The 21,848-nt window shown below is 33.4% G+C and overlaps 3 protein-coding genes across 3 annotated transcripts; 1 reads left to right on the plus strand and 2 right to left on the minus strand.

Annotated features, from left to right (window-relative positions):
* The first annotated feature begins 367 nt into the window (after positions 1–367).
* On the plus strand, positions 368–3,496 carry LOC143458685 (uncharacterized). Its single transcript, XM_076955538.1, has 8 exons — positions 368–571; positions 907–1,078; positions 1,185–1,341; positions 1,513–1,634; positions 1,760–1,816; positions 1,930–2,591; positions 2,679–2,769; positions 2,945–3,496. The coding sequence occupies exons 1-8, from the start codon at positions 472–474 to the stop codon at positions 3,000–3,002; spliced, it is 1,419 nt and encodes a 472-aa protein (XP_076811653.1). The 5' UTR covers positions 368–471; the 3' UTR covers positions 3,003–3,496.
* Positions 3,497–4,617: 1,121 nt separating this feature from the next.
* Positions 4,618–10,323, minus strand: LOC143458683 (long-chain fatty acid transport protein 2-like). The gene is made up of 13 exons (XM_076955535.1): positions 10,097–10,323; positions 9,768–9,909; positions 9,137–9,313; positions 8,838–8,937; positions 8,425–8,517; positions 8,153–8,311; positions 7,876–8,000; positions 7,457–7,654; positions 7,257–7,327; positions 6,978–7,110; positions 6,717–6,906; positions 6,491–6,614; positions 4,618–6,345 (listed from the first exon to the last, which is right to left on the minus strand). The coding sequence occupies exons 1-13, from the start codon at positions 10,261–10,263 to the stop codon at positions 6,159–6,161; spliced, it is 1,866 nt and encodes a 621-aa protein (XP_076811650.1). The 5' UTR covers positions 10,264–10,323; the 3' UTR covers positions 4,618–6,158.
* A 5,098-nt stretch (positions 10,324–15,421) lies between these two features.
* Positions 15,422–20,562, minus strand: LOC143458684 (long-chain fatty acid transport protein 2-like). The gene is made up of 13 exons (XM_076955536.1): positions 20,372–20,562; positions 20,057–20,198; positions 19,595–19,771; positions 19,325–19,424; positions 19,141–19,233; positions 18,886–19,041; positions 18,654–18,778; positions 18,392–18,589; positions 17,349–17,419; positions 16,911–17,037; positions 16,502–16,691; positions 16,305–16,425; positions 15,422–16,150 (listed from the first exon to the last, which is right to left on the minus strand). The coding sequence occupies exons 1-13, from the start codon at positions 20,542–20,544 to the stop codon at positions 15,964–15,966; spliced, it is 1,860 nt and encodes a 619-aa protein (XP_076811651.1). The 5' UTR covers positions 20,545–20,562; the 3' UTR covers positions 15,422–15,963.
* Between the last annotated feature and the right edge of the window lie 1,286 nt (positions 20,563–21,848).

The raw sequence follows: 21,848 nt of genomic DNA on the forward strand, positions 1-21,848 counted from the left end.
ACTTATTCCGTAAAATCGTCTTTTAGGCTGCTGCACAACTGACCGGCAATCGGAAATTCCTTATCGCCATGCTTGGGTCGAATGAGCACCAGTAATACCCAGTATAAAACGGGACCTCATTTATGTAAGCAACCACATCTGCAACAAAGGTTTCTTATTAACCCCTTGATGCGCAACCAGTGCTTTTTTATATTTCTTTGCACCAAGCGGCTTATTGTATCCTGGTACTAAAAAGAGCACAGACAAATGCGAGACACGTATCTTCATAAAAGAGCGTTGCGCAAACCGCGATCTTCAATGAGCTCGCACTTCAGGTTCAGTTTATACTGTTAAAAGGGTTATAAATCGATGTCTTAACAGTTTAAGTTTTCTTCCAGTACGCAAATAATTTTAATCTTAACATTTTGTAATTTTGCTTTGTAAGAGTGCACTTTGTATATAGGTATATTTGGATATCTATATAAATCTAAGATGCAAGGTCAGACAAGGTTTCTCGTTTTAGGTGTATTGTTGCCAGCATTTACTTTTGGTAAAGTAACAAAGCACGAAACAAATGCACAATCTTCAAACTGTAAGTTTTGATATTTTTGCTAATCGATTGACACTTATAAAATACCAATTTATTACTTTTACAATAGCGTGAATTATAGTAAAAACGGAAAATAATTACTGTAAACACATTTTCTTCAACTTCGCAACATATCTTTTGACAAATCTTGGATTAGCCTGATTTAGGCCAAATTTTTGATAAATTTGAATTGAGTCAAATCAACTTCACTTACACGTAAACGTTGCCTAGATTCTATAAACGTTAGCAACTTTGGGCTAGCCCCGTATGCTATTAGTTACAGAATTTTAGTGGACAGAATATTATCCGAAAAAAGTCTTTCAAAAATGTTTATTTAGTTCGTGTGAAGCGGTTTGCAGGAAGCCTTGAAGCAATCCTTACCTTAACTCAAGATGAAATCGATAAGTTTGTGGACGATCACAATATGCACCGAAGTTCAGCTACAGCATCAAATATGCTGCGTATGACATGGGACGATGATATCGCTAATTTTGCAAGTTTTTATGCCTCGTAAGTGTCTTCGGATTAAAACCCCTATAAGCTTTTATTTTCTGTACTATTTGCTGTTAAAGGTTTATTCCTCGTGAATCACATAAAACAACCTTTCTTTTTTTAGACAATGCAACTTTGCTCATAGCGATAATCGTGACCGAGAACTTGCAACTTCGTTTCCTTCCTTGGGTGAAAACTTGTACATAACTTTAACGTCTAGTGATGACTGGAGCTCTCTTAGACGTTCATTACCATCAGTTGTAACAGCCTGGCATAATGAGGTATTATTGTGTGCTTGATATTGGGTATGATTGTGATTACGTATTGTGCTTCCTCTTAAGGGTATCTTTACAAAATGCATATATATTTTTACAAACAAACATACAAGTGGCCTTTGTACAGTACAATGACCTATATATTAATGGTGAAGTTTTGTTGTGAATTTTTAAAAGATAAACTACTACGACTACGATACTCAAATATGCCAAGAGGAGGAACAATGCGGGCACTATACTCAAGTCGTTTGGGCTAATTCTTTCAAAGTGGGATGCGGCGCCGCTATTTGCACATCAACGTAACGCCTTTGTAAAGTATCCGTTTCTTTGTCAAGCATAGCGGGACGCCATCTATAAAAAAATCCCAAAATATTTTATTTTAAATAATTTGCTAACACGAGCTATTATACTTTGATGTTTACAGTCATGAAGAATTTCTATATAGCATGTTGGTTTCTTGCAATTATGGACCGCCTGGAAAGTAAGGAAATGAGTTTCATTGCAACTTGATAATTTAATCAATAACTCTAGAAAATGTCTGGTAATTTGCATCGTAGTTGCATATTTCAATCAGAAAAAAAAACATTTTAACAGTTTTCTGAATCCAACAACCAATCGGGTAGAAAAACCATTTCAGCTTGGACCGCCTTGTTCTCTATGTTCCGTTGGGGATGCTTGTATAGACAATTTGTGTTCAAATGTGGATCGTGATGGCGTTAATTTTCCAACATCCTCAACTACAATCTTTCCACCGACATCATCAACCACAATTTCTTCACCGACATCATCAACCACAATTTCTCCACCGATATCATCAACCACAATTTCTCCACCGACATCTTCAACAACAATTTCTTCATCAACATCCTCAACCACAATTTCTCCACCGACATCTTCAACAACAATTTCTTCATCAACATCCTCAACCACAATTTCTCCACCGACATCTTCCACAACAATTTTTTCATCAACATCTTCAACAACAATTTCTCCACCGACATCTTCCACAACAATTTCTTCATCAACATCCTCAACCACAATTTCTCCACCAACATCCTCAACCACAATTTCTCCTCCCACATCCATGGTATCATCAACAACGTCCACAGTCGACCATCCCAGTTCAACCACAACTAATCCCGAGTCCCCGATCACTACTGGCCGTACAACTACTACAAATTCCCCAGCACCTTCGACAACAATAACCAGTAGCACTGAGCCATCAACGCCGACATCGTATCCAACCACACCAACCGGTACAAAGCTACGTATAGTGCTCACAGTCAGTAAGGAAACTCCATGACATATAATAAACAGCTAAAACATGGTTGATGTTTTTTAAGGAAACCCATCGTCAACTCCTCCGACGCAATCACCAAATGATATCTATGAGAAATGGAGGGAAGAATACGAAGAGTGGCGGATGTATTACAGGTAAATTCCCCTCACTAAATAAGACAAAGTGAAAGCTCGTAACCTATATTTTTACCGCAGCGAAATACAGTAAATCACCTTTTCCGGGATATTAAGCGACCAACAATCAAATCATTTTTTGATATTCTTTGTCGGCATCCTAGTTTATTAAAACAAAAAAAAATTGTATTGACAGGCAATGGAAAGAAGCTTTTGAAGCATGGACTGAAGGGCAACCTGGCACACGTAACTGACCAGTTCATGAGATCCATCGCTTCACCATATCACCTTCATTTTGCTGTATAATGCTTCCCAGATCGTTAAATGTTGTTAAAATCACCACAATGCTAGATTTTGGTTGTAAAAACACCTATAGCTGCTTATCTATTACCGTTTGTTGGTAGGGGTTTCAGGATTAAGCAACGATAATAGGCCTACAGGTATTTAATAATATCTGTATGTGTATTAAGATTAACTGCAGGATTGTATATAAGCAATTGAATGATACCCGAGTAGCTAACTTCGCCCTGGTAGGCCTACATAACTGTGGCCTATAAGTGTATTGTATATTAACCGTACAGCAGTAAGTAGACCCTTTTCTATTACGCTATCAAGTGTGGATGACGGCCAACAGAGTAAATAATTATAATTAATGGAAGTTAAAACAGAACATTGGTAGATTTTGTATTTACAAATCGTAGTGATTGTGCTAATAAAATATATCACTTCAATTAAACCTTTAGTGGATGAATAGTAATAGTGAACAGGCCTACAGTGTGTTTCGTACTGCATGTCATATTTACATAGTTTAGAGTCCTTACAGACCTTACTCCTTTATCAAGGTACCGCTTGTGGACACTCAGGCCCAAATCAATTAACCGAGTCATTCGATAAGGTAACGGCTAATCGAAAAGAGGGAAAATTAATTAAATTATTGGTAGGCTAATATATGTGAAATATGAATATCGCTGCACACTTTGCATTGTATTTTTTATTTTCTAATAATTAATTTATATCGACCTACCGGTATAAAATGAAAATCGCACATACACAAACCTTGCACATATAGGTCACAGGCATGAGAAGTACAGTAAGATTACTTGATTTTTATATAATACTTCTGTTGGGTAAGCAAGTAATTTGGACTGAGTTTTAATCGAGCTAATACACGATTCATAAATCCTGCGTATTAATTATAGAACCGATTTTCTCTCTCAAAGCAACCTTACCCCAACATGACATGCATTTCGCCGACTAAAACAGGGTCCTTCAAAAAAGTTTATGTGAGATCCGGACATTATCAAATCGTTAGCTCACATTTTAAAGGTTTGTTTCAATTATTGTTATTAATACACTATGAAGATCATTTAACAAAGAGATATGGATTCAGATACGCCTTTTTTCGCAACATCACAACAACGTACGGTGACGGCCATTAGGTTTCGCAATATATTGCACACGCAACATGAAAATCGTTCAATGCGACCTCCCACGCAAAGAAAATGTCTTCGTGACCTAGTAGCATACTACTTTAGTCTTCAAGAAATCTTGACATTCTAGGCTCAATTCTTGCGGATCTTACTTAAGAACAGGTTTTGTTCACACTTGACGCAGATGGTAGAGCATTGATTAGAACGAACAAAAGAAATACCAATAAAGAAATTATTGATAATGATGCTTCTTGAGCTCTTAAATTTACGCAACACGTCCCACGATTTATTCGGGCAACCACAAAATTAACGTAACGGCTGCGTTGTTAAGGAGGCAGCATACATAATGAACCCCAAGAAAATGGAAATTAACCCAAAATACAAGGGTCGGTTGCGTTCTTTCCGCGCGGCAGTTGCGTGACAAATATCACCACTTGAGCCAAATACAATTGGATATTTATTGACAAAATATCATGATCGGAAGGGGCGATATATTGAAAAATTATTCTTTACGTCACTAATTCGCTGGCGCATAGATATAATCATATAAAACAATTCAGATTATAGTTTTTGTCAACCTGCCAAAAAATTTGTTGGACATCTAAAAAAGTTGTGCGTTTATGTAAATTGTTTGCTACTCCACAACTTATATTATTAAAAAAAAATAAACTGTAAAATTACATTTCCTCACAAAACTATCGGAGATATTTTGCGAGTTTTGCAACAATTACGTGCGGCCCACCATGGAAATGCAGAGACATTGCTGGAAGTTACACAAAACCCATTCACGCTACTCTTAGTAATTAGTAATTACTGTTTCATCAAAAATTCTCTAAACACCGATCAATCTACGAACATTATAAGTTTATAACGAAGGCTTCACCGAGTTTGAATACGACAAAATATATTTTCCTACGCATTGTGAAATCCGTTACGTGTCCAATTCTCTGCCAACTTCAAAAGTTAGTTACTGTAAATTTGAAAACGACCAACATTCCATCTCGTACGTTCACTAACTGATACATGTAATAAGCTAAAATGATTGCAAAACATGTTGGCATTAACGGTATAATCTCATCGCGATATTACACGCATTTATAAACGGTCTGATTAAAACAACGCCGAACGTTACTTAGACAAAAAAAGTTAAAGGCTATGGTATGTTTTGTGATCTTTGTACAGTGTGAACTACTGTTATATGCTAAAAGTTACGTCATGTACAAGCTAGGGATAGTTTTGCATAATACAGTAGAATATGTAACAACCAGTGGAGTAGCTCTAGGTTAATTGTCCCCATTAATGGCTGAAAAACAACTTCCTTAAGCCATAATTGCAAAAACGATGGTTTAATAATTTCGCATCAACATGTATCGTTAGAGCGACATAGACCACCGTAGCATAAAAGCAGCCGCTTCTTGATTACCATGACGTATTTCATGACTTTTGCATATATACAGACTACAGTAATTTCAAACTTCGCTTTAATTATTGACAACTTCGAGTATAGTCACTACAGTATTATTAAGTTATAGCAAAATATATCGTTACTTTACTAACACGCAAAACAGGTCTACTGCATAGCAACCAGTCCCAGAAGAACAATCGGTTTCTTGCAGAGGAAAATCAAAATGGTGTAATGCCTAATGCTTGCTTGCTGCTGCACAATCCGTAAATAGAAAAAGGACCGAAAGTCTTTTGTTGCTTTGATCGGTGCCCGAAGCATCTGATTGAGTAATTCGCGCACGCAGAAAAGGGTTTCAATAATAATTTTAAATGAGTATCTAGTTCATTTTTTATCTGCTGCCGTTTAAAACCTTCCACCGGGGGAGCACCGCCCCTCACGCGCTACGCCACTGGTATAACAACATATATTAATGGTAGTCATTAAATCAATTATAAAACAAAATAACTATACATGGGCAGCTTTCATTGATTTTGCGTATTAATACTCTTGTGGCAAAGGGTTACAGTAGGCTACTACTAGAACTTCATATCATTGCTCGCTATACGAGCCAACATATTTTGAGTGAATGGAACGTAAGTGCCTGATGGTTTATCCGCAACAAAGAGCGGGTCTTCCTTTATTCTGTCGAGATCGATTCCCTCCGATTTCAGCTTGACCTTTATTTGTTTGGAAGTTCCAGTCACTTCAAGATATTTCGTAATCCTGAAAATATAATCCATGGGGTCAAAATCGAAAATAACATTTATGTCAAAGAATCATGTAATAAAGCTGGAAAGAGTTATTGAATGAGGTACTAGCGGTCTAGCACTTCAAGAACAATTTAAAACATGTTTAAAAAGTATCAAACCTGAGAAAAATTGGAACTGCATATTTGGGAAGATATTTAAGGCAGTAAAAGTAAAAGTCCTTGAAATTTAAATCATCAAAGTCGTCCAGAACAAGTGCCACCATTCCGGCACGACCTTCGTTGCCTGGGTCATGACAATAGAACCATGTTAAGCAAAAATCATCGCGTGCGAGAAAAATACACGGTTTAAGTACGTGAAACAGCATGGTCTGACATTTCTGTCTACCTGGTATTTTTACACCGTAGACATTTGCCTCCTTAACGCCTGGATATAGCAGAATGACGTCACCAACGTCAACGGTGGAAACGTTTTCGCCTTTCCAGCGAAAAGTGTCGCCGACGCGATCGCAAAAATAGACGAAATAATTACTATCACGCATCAGCAGGTCACCAGAGTTGTAATAAGAATCCCCCTCCTAAAATGATGAATATGATAGTTTTTATATAAGGCGGAACGGTCGAAGCTGTACCACCGTGAACGACTTACCTTAAAAACGTTGTGTAAAATCTTTTTTTGGGTGAGTTTAGCGTCACCAGCGTATGCGCAGTGCCCAGAAGGTCCAGAAGAACGGATTTGCCCAATAGCTAAACCAGGTTCGTTCAAACCAACTTCAACACACCTGTACAAGAAGATTTTCATCAAACAATCACGCTCAAAAAGGGGCGGTACGTTATTGAGAAGAGCACTTATGTTAATTATAATACGGTTTATTCATGGTCATATGTTACACAAAACCAGCAAACAAACACGATATCGAGATCTAACCTCCCGCTTTCTGTTCTGTAAGGCTCTTCTTTTTCCCAATCGTACTTTACAAAGCTACATCCGGTCAAGGCCTACGCATAAAAGCATTATGCAATTTAGAATACTGTTTCATTACTGCAAGCAAACTGCCATGTCTTACACCATACACAACTAATTCATAATATATTTAACTTAGTAGGTGCACTAAAGGTATGCAACACCTTTAAAATAGGTGAACAAGTTCCTATGCTACCGATCCTGTTGCATAAGTTGATACAGCTGACATTGCTCTCAGTTGCGGCGTAGAATTCCACAATCCGGATTTGGCTTCCAAATCTCTCCAAAAACGTTTTCCATACATCAGGACGCAATCCGTTGCCGAATGCAATTCGAATTTTATGATCACGGTCCCTTGTCGTCTACAATAATTTGTTCCTTTAAGTAAAAATGCTTTCTTTTCTTAATGGGACAGAAATTTAATCAGAAAAGGCATACATTGTTTCTGGTAATGTGTTGTTCAGCATATTTTATTTCAAGCATGTGTGCTCCGCTACTTACAGGAACCGTGGGTATAGCAATAACAGAGACTTTATACGAAAAATCAAATGCCCCAAGTAATACATCATGTGTCACTTCTTACCGGTGGTTGGTTGCAGATGTAGCGCATGGTTTCACCAATATACTGAATTACTGTGACGTTATACTTTCGACAGTCAGCAAGAAAGTTACTAGCAGAGAACTGACGACGCATTGCAATGGTGACACCTAAAGAGAATTACACACTTGAGTTAATATTCATTTCGTCTTGCAACTGGTATTAATGCAGCAGTTTATATGTTAAATAAGATTATTGTATATCTGCTATGGTGGCAAAATTCTTTAAAATTGCATTTAGCCTTCACCATGAGAAATTTTACCAAAATTTAAAGCTGTTAGCACCCCAGCCATGCAGCCAGCCGTATGATACAGCGGTAAACTGCAATACATAATATCATCGAGACGAAGTTCAACGAATACTGATATCTGACTACCAAGAAACAACTTTGTGTAAGTCATCTTCACTGCTTTAGAAGGACCTGCAAGCAATTAGTAAAACACAACTAACGTTTAAATATTTTTAATTCACTCTTTTGCATTGTACAGGGTGACGTTTTTGACTGCACGATGAGCGATACATAAAAGAAAAGACCTGTAGTTCCTGAAGTGAAAATTAGACAAGCAGTATTGCTAAATTTCACGTCCGGTTTCCATTCGCTTTCAAGTTCGGTAGATGGTTGTTCATCTGAAAATCAAGTTTGTGGTCAAACGAAGGTTATTCAATGAATTTCAAACAAATTTCACCTGGAAAGACTGACTGACAAAAAGGGTTTATAGCTAATGGCGTTAGCATGACCAGCATAATGCAACTTTTTAATTCTGAATTCACACTCCATTAATTAATCTATAAAGCAATGGTAAATTTGTAAAACGTAAACTTGAGCAAAACCATCAAACAGTTGCAGGATCTAGATTAAAAGAATGTTTTTATATTTCATCAATATTGCAAATAAAGTAGCTCATAAAATGTTTTATGTGCTTGATACAGTAGCTAACATACAGTACCAATAATAGATAGTAAGCTTTGCTGGTTGTCAATTTCTTTGGTATAGCATATAACAGAAACATCCATCTCTTGCAGCCAATCTTTTATGCCTTTAACAGCCTTAAAAAAAACAGATCTATTTACCTTGTTAAACATTCAACCCGATTCAGTAGAAACGTGATGCTCTGGCATATATATGCAATTACTAGAAAATTAGAAAAGAATACACAACAAATGACAATTAATAATTACAACATCGACAAACTCACAGAAAACTGTTTTGGTGTAAGAAAGTTGTAGCCAATTTAAAAAGATTTACCTCACTGAATGCATCATCACCACCGATTATGAGGAGTTTTGCATTAACTATGGAGATGCTGTAGATAAGAGCTTTCAGACGATTGTTGTAATTAATCAGGGCAATTTCTGCGCCAAGTTTCATACTTGCAAGTAAAATTGCAACATATGCTGGCTCATTGTACATCATTAAAGCAATCTAGAAGTTGAAAAAATACTGCTAAGCAAGTAAATGGCATAATGAGTATGCGTGCCTTCATACACTTGACAAGAGTATAATTATTACCTATATAATACATAATAAACAAATAAAGAATAAATAAGAAAATAAGTAGGCACAAAATGGTGAGAAGTAATGGAAGATTAAAAGTTGGATGGAAAAGCATACAAATATATATTACTATCCTAAAATTTTCGGTATAGCATATTAAGATCATACACTTATATTTCAAAGTGGCTAAAAAGCGTTGAGACTTAAACATTATAAAATTTTATAACGTAAACGCATAAGTTTTCATCCACGATTGAAGAAAGTGTTTATATGGGTTAGGGCAACATAAAACAATAATTTATGGCAGATTAAACGCATTCTGTTTTCAAATAGATAAAACAACCATTGCAGATGATGATCAGTTCAGTAGTTTTTCACTCACCCTATCTCCCTGCCGGATTCCATGTTTATGAAAAGCCCGAGCTGTTTGATTTACTCGACGATTCATTTTTCCATAGGTCCAGCTCTCATCCATGAACAAAATATATGGCTTATCTGGATGTGACTTAGACAACTGCAGCAATCTAAGAAATGAGACATGTTGTTGATATCAAGATATGAGTGCACATATTACCGCAAAACAATAACTGTGAGTGTAAGTGTGTACATGGGTGTGATTATTACAAGAAAGAAATGGACTGAATAAGCGGTAAAACCTATTTTTAATATTATTAGGGCTTGCAATTGTTATTGCTGCTGGATAAAACTAACCTCTCGGGAAAGGTAACATTATTCTTCTTCATATTTTGGAATTTCTTCATCATGGTTGTACTCAAGCGTAAGTATTTTAATTCATTTGGAAGCCAAGGTAAAACATATTTTAGAAGTTGCCATCCCAAAACAAATAAGCAGAAGACTGATATCACAGTCAATAACATTCCTACAATTAAGAAACACCTTGACCTAGCATTACACCTGTGGAATTTAAGTCCTGATAATTTCATACAATGAAATTAAATTTAATCAGGTACCATGATAATAAGGCTCATTTAAAAAAAATTTTAAAGAAAAACAAAAGAAAAGAAAAAGTCTGGAGCAATCCAAAATTGCAATAGGTTTATGATAAAAAAAGTGAACTATTAATTATTATTATCAATAAAATTACCTAATGATTTAATGTTAGCAATGCATACATAAGTAGCGGCAATAGATAACCACAATTGATAAATACAAGCAGCACAATAATTCTTATTTTGGTTATACAGTTGAAATGCTAAAAAAGAATTGTGTTGATTTTTAATAATCGTGACTTGGACTTTAAATTATCGTAAATTAAAAACGTAACACATCATAGATAAAGATGAGTAGAATGCATAAAGATATAAAGACATAGTGCTTATACATTTTGCAAAGCAGTTAAGGTAAAAAAGTAATAACAGGGTTACATTACTGTAGTTAAGTGAATTAAAAAATGGAGTTGCCAACAAATCGTGAGTATACCACGGATAACAAACAGCTATGTACTAAAGAATAGTTAGATAAATTCGCTGGAGGATACTCCAAAAACTTGCCAAAACTGATTTCAAATGTTGAGATCAGTTTTCATTTAAGAAGGATAACAAAATTCAAATTCGGTGATGACAATGATGTCTTGGAAAAAAATCGAGGGTTTTAGCTGGTTTTGGCAATATTATCATCATAAATAAAATTTGGGAAGTTTTTACACACAGGTATCACAATACGAAACTATACTTTTAAAAAAAGTTAAAAATGACTGCACAAAACTTAACAGACTAAAAAGCTAGTTGCAAAAAAATAAACAACCACGCAAAAAATAAGAAATGTACAAAGACAAGCTTGGCAACCTGCGCCCAATTGGTGAGGAATCATTATCGAGTTTAAGTCGCGCAAAACATTTCCTTAGTCCAAGGATAAAAATTTTGATACCATAACATGATACCAGTAATGATTTTTCCATGATCTATGAAATCCAAGAAAATGTAAAGGTGGCACTTATACCTGAAAACATCATTTGGGTAGAGAGTTTTAGACTAGAATTTAGTGAGGATATTTATTAAAGTTAAAGTTATGGGTAGAAATAAAATAAACCTAAGCAAAACCAAGTACTGTATACCAACCTTCCTGGAAAGAAAATATTTATTATACTGCCTTTTTTCATCACATCACAATTGTACTAAAATATACATACTTCAAGTAGTTTGAAAGTCATGTTTGAGAAGTTGCCATCTTAGAATAAGAGAACATAAATTTGATAAGAAACAGTCAGATTCTTAAACAATCCTACATTTGAGAAACTTTTTGATCTTGCATTACACCTGTAAGATGTAAATTGCGGTAATATTATCTTATTGCAATGACATTATACTACAGGTTAAGAATTTACTTGTTAGCATGAAATTATATAGCCCAATTAGAAAAAGAAATGTCTGTGATGAAAGTCAAAGGAAAAAATAAATTGAAGAAAACCAATATGAAGAACAACACAGAATGAGATTAAAATTAAACAGCAGACACACTTACACAAAATCCAAGATAAAAATGTTAATTTTCATTACTACCAATAGCATAGATTCAATTTTGGCATAGGTAAAGAAAAAATTAAAGTTAAGGGTAATTACAACTGGTATCAAATCAAAAGAGCAAACAATAATTCACATGACTAGTGTCAAAAAAGCGAAGCTAGACTTTATAAAAAAAATTTATGATGATAACATTTGGCGATAAAATTCCAATAATTTTTATTTACACAAAAATGTTTGTTGTTTATGTTTCAATGAATACATGAAGAGCTTAACTTAGGGTTCATTGTAAAAAAAATTTTTTTCAAAACCTTCTTGTACTTGGTCAGTGAATTATTTCTATACTTGCAATAGGCCTACTGAACAAACCATACAAAAATTATATCTCAAATATGAAGATATTGTTTCTAACAATAGTTACAGTGACAATATTTATCTACAATGCTGTGCCTTCAAGCTAATATTTTAAAAGAAAAGCATAAAACAGTAGATACTTCAGTTTATCAATACCATAAATTTTACGATGAAATTAAACTAAAATGCAAATATAATACTTATCAGCGTAATTTGTTTAAAAAATTTCAAATATGACATATGATGGTTTGGCTGCTCAAGATTGCTCAAAAAGAGTAATTCTATTGTAGGATATTTGCACATACCAATATAGGAAAATAAAGAGTATGCATGAAGTTTAGAAAATGGCTTGACAGGAAAAAGTGATAGATTATTATTATTGTTAGACATATACCTAAAATACAGCAAATGGTTATTGTAAAAGGGCTTCCAAAAACATGCATATTAGCCAAATTTATCACAGAAAAATTTGTTTACATTCAAATTCTTTCTGGAGGTCTTAGTTTAACTTTATATAAACAATGTGTCACTTGTCAAGGAAATAGATCTCATCTTCTCCTTTATCTAAATCAAATCCATCATTCTGAAGATCAGTCTTTTTAGCTTAAAATTTCCAGTCATACTCATTCCTGTTGCAATCCGAAAACTGTAATCATGTAACTATTACCTGGAATTTTAGTTCCATATGCATTTGCAACCTTCACACCATGAAACATGTTTAACGCTATCTAAACCGGGTTCACAACATTACTATTTTAACTTTGTGCGACTGACACTGCACAGAAATTTTCAATCGATAATCACTCGAAAACTATACGTCGTAAACTGATCGGAGTTAGTAGGTTAGTAGCAAAAACATCTGGCTTCCTGTATACAGCATAATTGTAAAACTAAAGAAAGTGCATTTAGTGGAAATTAAGTATTTCTACAAGCGATACATTTCTAGAAGTTTTTCTTGTTACGCCATGCTCCCGCAGTGCTTAATTGCCTAGAAAACCAGCTGATCACAAGAAGAGAACAAAAGAGAATAGTTGGTCGAATTAGTTGTGTATAAATGAGTAAACGAATACGATACGCTTCAATGCGGAGAGAGAGCAAAATTATGAAAATATGACAATATTTCAAAAATTACAAAATCAAACTTTATAAAACAAACATGGAAAGATAACTGAACAGTTTTTAGGAAAAGTCACCAAATTTCAAGTTTCCACAGCAAACAGTACAACTGTACACCACGTTTTGCTGTGACTGTGTGCAGAGTCAGCCACACATAGTGTAGATAGGGTTAAACTTCAGTGGTAGATACATCTTCTCCTTTCCAACGAAATATATCTCCAAGAAGATCAGAAAAGTAAACTTTATGGTTTTATCTCGCATTAATACATCTCCAGTATTGAAGTATGCATCTCCATTCTAAAACATAAGCAGTCGATAATAAAATTCATTCAAACATCAAAAAGTACTATTTGTGCACTAGATGGAAAGCTGTTCTTCAATATATATCTTTTTTATGACAATAACCGAACTCCTGCAGTGCATTTATTAAATCGTTAATGATGGCCATGTGTCAAAAAATTGGCAGTAACTTGTAAAGAAAGAGCTAAAATCTATAAAAATGAGCTTACCAAGTTCTTTCTAGCTAGAAAATCATCCATTTCCATTAATAAAATAAAACAATAACTAAAAATTAATTAATTGCCCAACTGATTTATAAGTTTTATAACTAACTAGAAAAAAAATAAAGAGGACAAAATATAGTACTGACATTCCTGCCCTTTTGCCCTGCCCCTGTCTTGCAATTAATACCCTGCCAAAAACTGGTAAGTGAAACATAATGAGTGCAAATCTGAAGTACTGGTGCTTCTTACTTTTCACCTGCTTTCATACAAAAACATAAGTATACAAAGAAATCTGCTTGTTTTACTTTAGAATGGTTAGACTTTTAGTACTGGCCAAGTGTGAAAATAGTATGACTGCATTTAGAGTCGTCTCACAAAAGTAAGTCCTATTGATACACTTTAGAAGTAAAAAATACAGATTCATCTTAGAAGTAACATATTTTTAACATTATTCATATTTTTTTATCTGATACTGCTGGGTGAGTTCATGCACATTTGCAACCTTTACACCAGGGATGTCCAACCTTTTATTATAGTGGGCCGCATTGTCACTTGAAATAATTCAATGGGCCGCAGAACCTAATAAATTTCAAGAAAAATGGGTGCATAAAGTACATACTTTTGGAGTGAAAATGACTAGCGGGCCGCACAAAAATCTCAGGCGGGCCGCAGGTTGGACATCCCTGCTTTACACCATGAAGCATGTTTAAAGGTTCTCCAACTTCAGTGGTAGATACATTTTCTCCTTTCCAATGAAATGTATCTACAAGACAATCAAAATTTTATAGTCTTTATCTCGCATTAATACATTTCGGGTATTGAAGTATGCATCCCCATTCTAAACACATCCAATTGATAATAAAATTCATTTAAACATTACAATCTATCTTTTATCTTACTACGTGTAAAGCTGTTTTTGAATATTGTTAATTGAATAAAGTAACTAAACTTTTGCTATTTGTTTGTTAAATTTCTAATCATGACCAATTTGTTTCAATAAATATGCCAGTAACTTGTAAAAGAAAAGTTAAAAACTATAAAACTGACCTTATCAAGATATACATATCTAGTTCCAAAAATCTTCAAGCGTAAGACAAACAATTAAGCACAAACATATCTAAAATATGACAAGTCTAAGTTTTATTACATATAAAGCTGTCTTACATCAAACAAGTTTCTAACAATTTTTTTCTCTGTAAGATTTTTATTGCCCTTGTACAAGGCAAACTGAGGTATAATTAATAATATAATTTCACAGTAAATCATGTCTGCGAGTACACTTGGTTTTCAAATTGTTAGTCAAAATTCATCAAGAAGTTCAATAATAGTCACATCATTAACAGCATCAAATATACATTTAATAAATTTTCAAAATGGTTAAATCTTACTCTATATGTCATAGCTCATAACTTATTGTGCGCAAAAACTAGTCATTAAATAATTAGAAACCTTCAAAATAAAAGCATCCAAAACACCCAAATTAAATTTTAAAAAAACAACAAAACAAATACTATGACAATTAAACCAATTAGTTAACTAACACCATAGATCAATCATTTATAAAAGTTGCACTTCAACAAGTTAAATCAAATGCTTTATTTGTAATATACACCAAAACTAAAAGTGAAAAACATGTACTTTATTGTTAGAATCAGTCTATGATTTTCAATGAAATATAACTGGATAGAATAATTGCACAAAACCAAACCACTAATAGCACTTTAAAAGTGCAATGTTAAAAGTATTTTAAATTAGCGAAAGTAATTTTGAGATTTGATTACTGTAAAAATGTTTTTTTTCAAACACTATGGAGCATGAGACACACCCTAAATCTAGAGGAAATTGAATAGCACCATGCTGAAATTCAAAATAAGATTCCTGAAAAAAAATGCCAACAATAAAAACTATAGCTGGCTATAGCTGAAGCTGATGACAGCGAAAATTTAGGTAAATCTTTTCGAAAATATTGGGGCACTAGGTTATAATGAAGAGTAGATTGATTCATAATAAAATTAGAACTTTGGAATTGAAAAAAAAACGAGAATAATCATTCCTGCTCTTCAGGCCTTTCAGACTTGACATTTGTTCTGGCTCTGGGTGAAATCAGCATATGAGCACTGAGCAATCACAACCTCAATTCACAGTTCTCAACTTTTTTCTGGAGGGTTTTAGTAAACCTCACATATGACTTCACTTGGTGGTCAAGAAAATACACTTTGTCTTCTCCAATATTCTCCAAATCATAACCTTCTTGTTGAAGATTCACTTTTCTGTGCTTGTAAGTCCCAGTAAGTTCAATCTGTGGTTGCACCCTTACAAACAAGATAAAATCATGAAAACATTGCTGACACTATCTTGAACTTAGTATGGGAAAAAGGAAATCACTTAATTGAAATACCACAAAGCATGAAAAAAAAAATCAAATCATGGATATGGAAATAGTTACAAGTCTACAATCTGGTGTACCTGACAAACAAAGGTTGAGCATATGATGGAAGTGAGCTGCACACGTGATTGTAAAGAATTTTAGTGTCAAACTTGTCACTTTCTAAAACAATGCTTACCATGCCCGCCTTACCGTCATTTCCTGTAAAACAACCACTTTCATTAAATAATGCGATTAACAAATCAAAATATGGTACCTCAACAGCAACTAAAATTACCTGGAATTTTTACACCATAAACGTTTGCTTCCTTGATACAAGGAGCCATTACAATAGTATCAGCCACCTCTGTGGTAGATACATTTTCCCCTTTCCATCGAAATGTATCTCCAACACGATCACAAAAGTATAACCGGTATTCTTTGTCAACCATCATTAAATCACCACTGTTGAAGTACTGATCTCCATTCTTGAAGGGAATTATGTCATTAAGTATTATGAATAGCAAACGTTACCACATGTTGACAAAATTTTTAGACCAATCTAAAATTATTTTAAAGTTTTTTAATAGATTTAATCTTGGGAAAGTGTACATTGCATAAAGCACACACTTTATTATAAGATTACCATGTCCATGTTAAAAAATAACAACAAAGGTTGTATAACAGCAGCATGTTATTTAGCTAACCTTGAAAACATTTCGTAAAATTTTCCTCTCGGTTAAATTCTTGTTGCCCTTATATTCACATATTTTAGCCAAACTAGTTATTTTCATCACCAGTAAACCAGGCTCACCATAATCAGCCAATATAGGTCTAAAAGGGGTTTGAAATGACAAAGAAAGAAAATTGAAAAATCAGTAACAGTAAACAACAACAGTAAAAGTTAAAATAAATATGAACATAAAAGGTCACGATATATTGAAATAGATACTGCATTATTTATAATCATATTAAATACTGAACTCAGAATTAGATAATTAATGTACATTAAAAATGTTTTATATCAATTTGTAGAAGTTCCTTTTATTTAAATCATACAAATAGTAACCAATTTCGATTCAACAAATTTGAATTTTTTAATTAACAGAATCGAATAGCAATAAAACTATATAAAATGGTGTTACTTGTTATTTTTGTCATAGCAAATTTCATCTTCTCCATGATCATATTTCACTATTACTGATCCAGTCAAAATCTAAAAGCAGATGCAATGCAATACTGAAATATTTAATTCCTTCTGTATTCATACAAGAAGACCTTTATTTTATACTTCAAAACTTAACACAAGTAATTTTGAGGAAAAATAAACTCGCAGATATTGAATGGATTTAAACAGTATTTGTCAACTTTAGCTTTGCAATCGGTTGCATAACATTGATAAATATAAACTACATGAATAGTTAAATTTTTCTGCAGAATCAGAACAACTCAGGAAACCATTCAACACATATAGAAGCATGTATTCATGTTTCAAAAAATGCCAGGCTTCTTGTACAAAACAAATGATGTGGATCACTGTTTAAAATAAATTCAATAGTCGTAGTAAGCTGGTGCTTTAGAACTTTGAAATTTGTAATAGGTCAATTTTGAAAACAAATAAATAAAACTTTATTTTAACGGTTTTAGTGATACGACTTGGCTGAAATACGAATGAAATACGACTTGGCTGAAATATGAAAATGTTGCTAAGTTATAAAATTAACCTTAGCAACATTATAAATCCAATATACAACAGCTAACAACTGTGTTTTAATATCCTGGTTAACTATACGTAAACACATAAACCACACCAGAGTGATTGATTAAACCCCAATACAAAATTAAAAGGAACAATTATCCAGTGACAACTGCTAGAGGTGGTTAGAGTTAGAGGTACTGGATAAAACTTTATGAAAAAGTTTGTGTTGTTAAAACTGGTGTTTTTAATACAAATATTAAGCAGTTATAATTTTTTTCCTTGAAATTAAGCACATTGTAGCCTATGTGTACTAAGTAAATTCTGGGAACTATTCTTAAAACATTTAAAAACAATATGTAATAAATGAAAGGAAAATGTATGCTTTAGAGATTGCAGTTTGTTTATATAAAATGTCCTATATAAAATTTTTGCTAACTAAAATCTTTACAAAAAATTACGATTTATTTATTTTTTGTAATACTGTATTACCTTCATTAATGGACTTAATGTGCCCACACAGCCAAATTTATTATTTAAATTTATGAAACCCGCATTTCCTTCGGTTGCACCATAATATTCACAAACATGGATATGAGGCCCAAAACGATCCAAAAATGTTTTCCAAACATCTTTTCTGAGCCCGTTTCCAAGGACAACTCGAACTTTGTGATTGCGGTCTTCTTCAGTCTAAATATACTGGTTAACATCAAGCAATGACTTTCTAAAGAACCTGTAATGTAAAAAAACTTACAGCAGGTTGCATGCAAACATAACGCAAGGTTTCTCCTATGTAGAGTACAATTGTCACACCGTATTTTCGACAATCTGGCCACATTTGACTGGCAGAAAATTTTTTTCTTAGAGCAACTGTACAACCTGCATTAGCAACATATATTTACGTAAAAAGATATAGACATGAAAATTTGCTTACGTTTAAAAATATCCAACATTCTATATTAAATCAGAAAATATCATTGCACAACCAGATATTAATGCTGAAAATCCAACAGTTAAAGCGGCAGCATGATAAAGTGGAAGAGGAATGTAAACAACGTCATTTTGTGTTGGAGACAAAATATTCAAGATACCAGTACGTTTCCAGAATATAGCATTATCCAGCTTGACAGCTTTTGGAAGACCTAGCTCAACAAACAGATATTCAAAAGGAAAAAGATAATTAATGACCTCATAAATATGACTAGAGATGCGGTACATCAGCATATCAACCATCAACAAACCTGTGGTGCCTGATGTAAAGATATAAGCAATGGGTTTTTCATTAGAACATTTGCCTCTCCATTCCCTTGGACAAGGTTCTGAACTTTCTTGTTCTATCAACATATTAAACTTAACACAGTTACTGCTAACAGCTTTTTAACAACTGCTTGCTTAACAGTAAAAGCATTCGACATCTCTACTTACCAATGAGATTAGGTAAAGATTTAAAATCAGGAAACGAAGATCCATTCACATAAACCGAGATACCTCGATCTTTTAAGTCCTTGCTGACATTTCTTACTGCCTAAAAACATAAGCTGCAATATGAAATGATGAAACACAATTATTTAAATAAAGTAATTAAATACAGGGTCAATTAACAAACATAGTTCAGAAACAAATACATAAACCATAACGTGGATAAACATGCCTGAGGGACCTTTGATAACTTTAATTTTTTTAATTTTAAATTACCTCAATTATTTTCTTTTCCTTTCCAATTACAAGCACTTTAATCTCGGATATATCAATGCAATGTAAAAGTGATTTTGACTGCAGATTATAGTTCAGTAAAGAAGTCACAACACCCAAGTTTGAACATCCCATCCAAATAGGAAGATAAGCTGGTTCACTCATCATCATTAAAGCCAGCTGCAAATAGTTTAGTTACATGTTTCTGAAATTTTTCAGACTTAAATCCCACACAACTTTTAAAAAAATTCAGTAAACCATTGAAACCACAAATGATTACTTATCGGATTTAAAATTATTACTTTTCGTACAAGGACTTGAAAACAGTTGTAACAGTGAACATTATATATTTAATTGCTATAACAACATCATTTTGACGAATATCTGAACATTCTTAAACTGCAAGTGTTAGGTAATCGCAACAATGATTTTGAAACTATTTATTTAACAAAACAAAATACTTACTTTATCTCCTGGAATTAGCCCTAGTTTTTTCAGTGCTCTTGTACTTCTATTTGTCCACTCATATAATTCTTGATATGTCCAGGTATCATCTTCAAAGTATATAGCTGGATGAGTGGGAATGCGATTTGCAATTTCTTTAAGTCTAAACCAAACTGAACATAAACAAAATAGGAACAGTGCATGTAACAAAGAAATTTTCCTTTTCAAACATTTAACAGCAACTAACTCGTATGGTCATGAAATTATATGTACTCTGCAGCTGCTAAATATTCTTATTGTTATATAATTTACTGCAAATAAAACACAACGTCTTACTTGTCACTAAGAGTTAAACTATTCCTCAATGAAGGTGCTATATCAAATCCAGCCTTGGCAAGCTTTCCAATATATCCAAAGTCTTCCATTAACCAAGGGAAAAGCACCTTAACGAGTTGCCACAGTACTAACAATCCTGCTGCTACTGCAGCTACAGCATGCCACAAATCCATTTAAATTAATAAATTCACTTTAACTGTTCAGCATTAAAAACATGAAAATTGGTTAAAATACAATAAATTTGGTAAAAAGATAAACAAATGGACACAAGGTTTCTTATTTATTTGGTACCGACACGAACAAAGAATATGCAGTGGGTCTATTACAGCTAAAATTAGCATCAAAGTTCTACCAAAGAAATTTCATGCACAGTGTACACAAAGATTCCATACACTGACTACTACTACAAATATCTAATACTCCTAGTTATTATATGTGTTTGATAATTTACATGGAATACACATTGCATATCATGGCATATTCATACCACATCAAAAATAGTGCATGTATAAATAAGTGCCTAAGTTTGGAATTTGCAGTGCTTTTTGTGGAGAATTTCTTTTAACTCTGTCTTTAAATAAGGCTTTAAAGTTTATATTGCCCTTTTTCATGAAGCAGGTTCATTTTTTTTCATGTGTTTTTATTTTTTATCTAATTTTTTCTCTCTTGAGCATAACCAGGTTAACATAACAGCAAGCGTGGCAGTTTTTTCAGGCCCCACAATCTGAAGAGCTCTGCTCAAGTAACTTTTATGTTTAATTTAGCCGAAAAACTCTTTCATTTTGGGATTTTGATTCCATTGTCTAAGCTAGTTTACAAATTCGTGCAACATTTTGAAAACATTTGCAAATTAGCTATAAAAAATAGCCGAATTAGTATACGTCAATTTATTATTTAAAACTTGTCAAATAGCTTAAAATGACCACCTAAAATATATCTCTTGGGAAAACTTTTCACTAGTTCCACAGTTGGTAACAAAATCAACTTTTAATTGCTACTATTTGTTTTCAAGCAGATAGTTTCATTACGCTCAAGTATGCAATGTGGTGACACTAATTAAAATCTTACGTTTGCTGGACAGTTAGTTTCGTTTTGCAACACAAAAAATGGGTCTGTGCACAGTTGAGCTGCATGAAAAGCCTTAGCACAAAGTTAAACAGGACAATATTTTTCCTACATGGCCCTTCTACTCGTTGAATTCACTTACTGCAATATTCATTTTGTTAAACAGCACAAGCTACTGCTGACTAAATAATAAAATTATGAATGTTTTATAAAATATTTTGTTCTGTCCACAAAACAAGCAAGTTTCACATGAATTCATAAGTCAAAGCAAGTTGATATTTATAACTTCTACCTGCTTTTTTTATTTCATTTTACAAGGCTTAAATTAATCCAGTAAGATGGGTCAATTTCTTAGTGTCGATACGCATTAAAGGTAGATACCTATAGAAAAAGGAATCGCTAAATTATATGA

This window comes from Clavelina lepadiformis, chromosome 5, assembly GCF_947623445.1.
Source record: "Clavelina lepadiformis chromosome 5, kaClaLepa1.1, whole genome shotgun sequence".
NCBI classification, from domain to species: Eukaryota; Metazoa; Chordata; class Ascidiacea; order Aplousobranchia; family Clavelinidae; genus Clavelina; species Clavelina lepadiformis.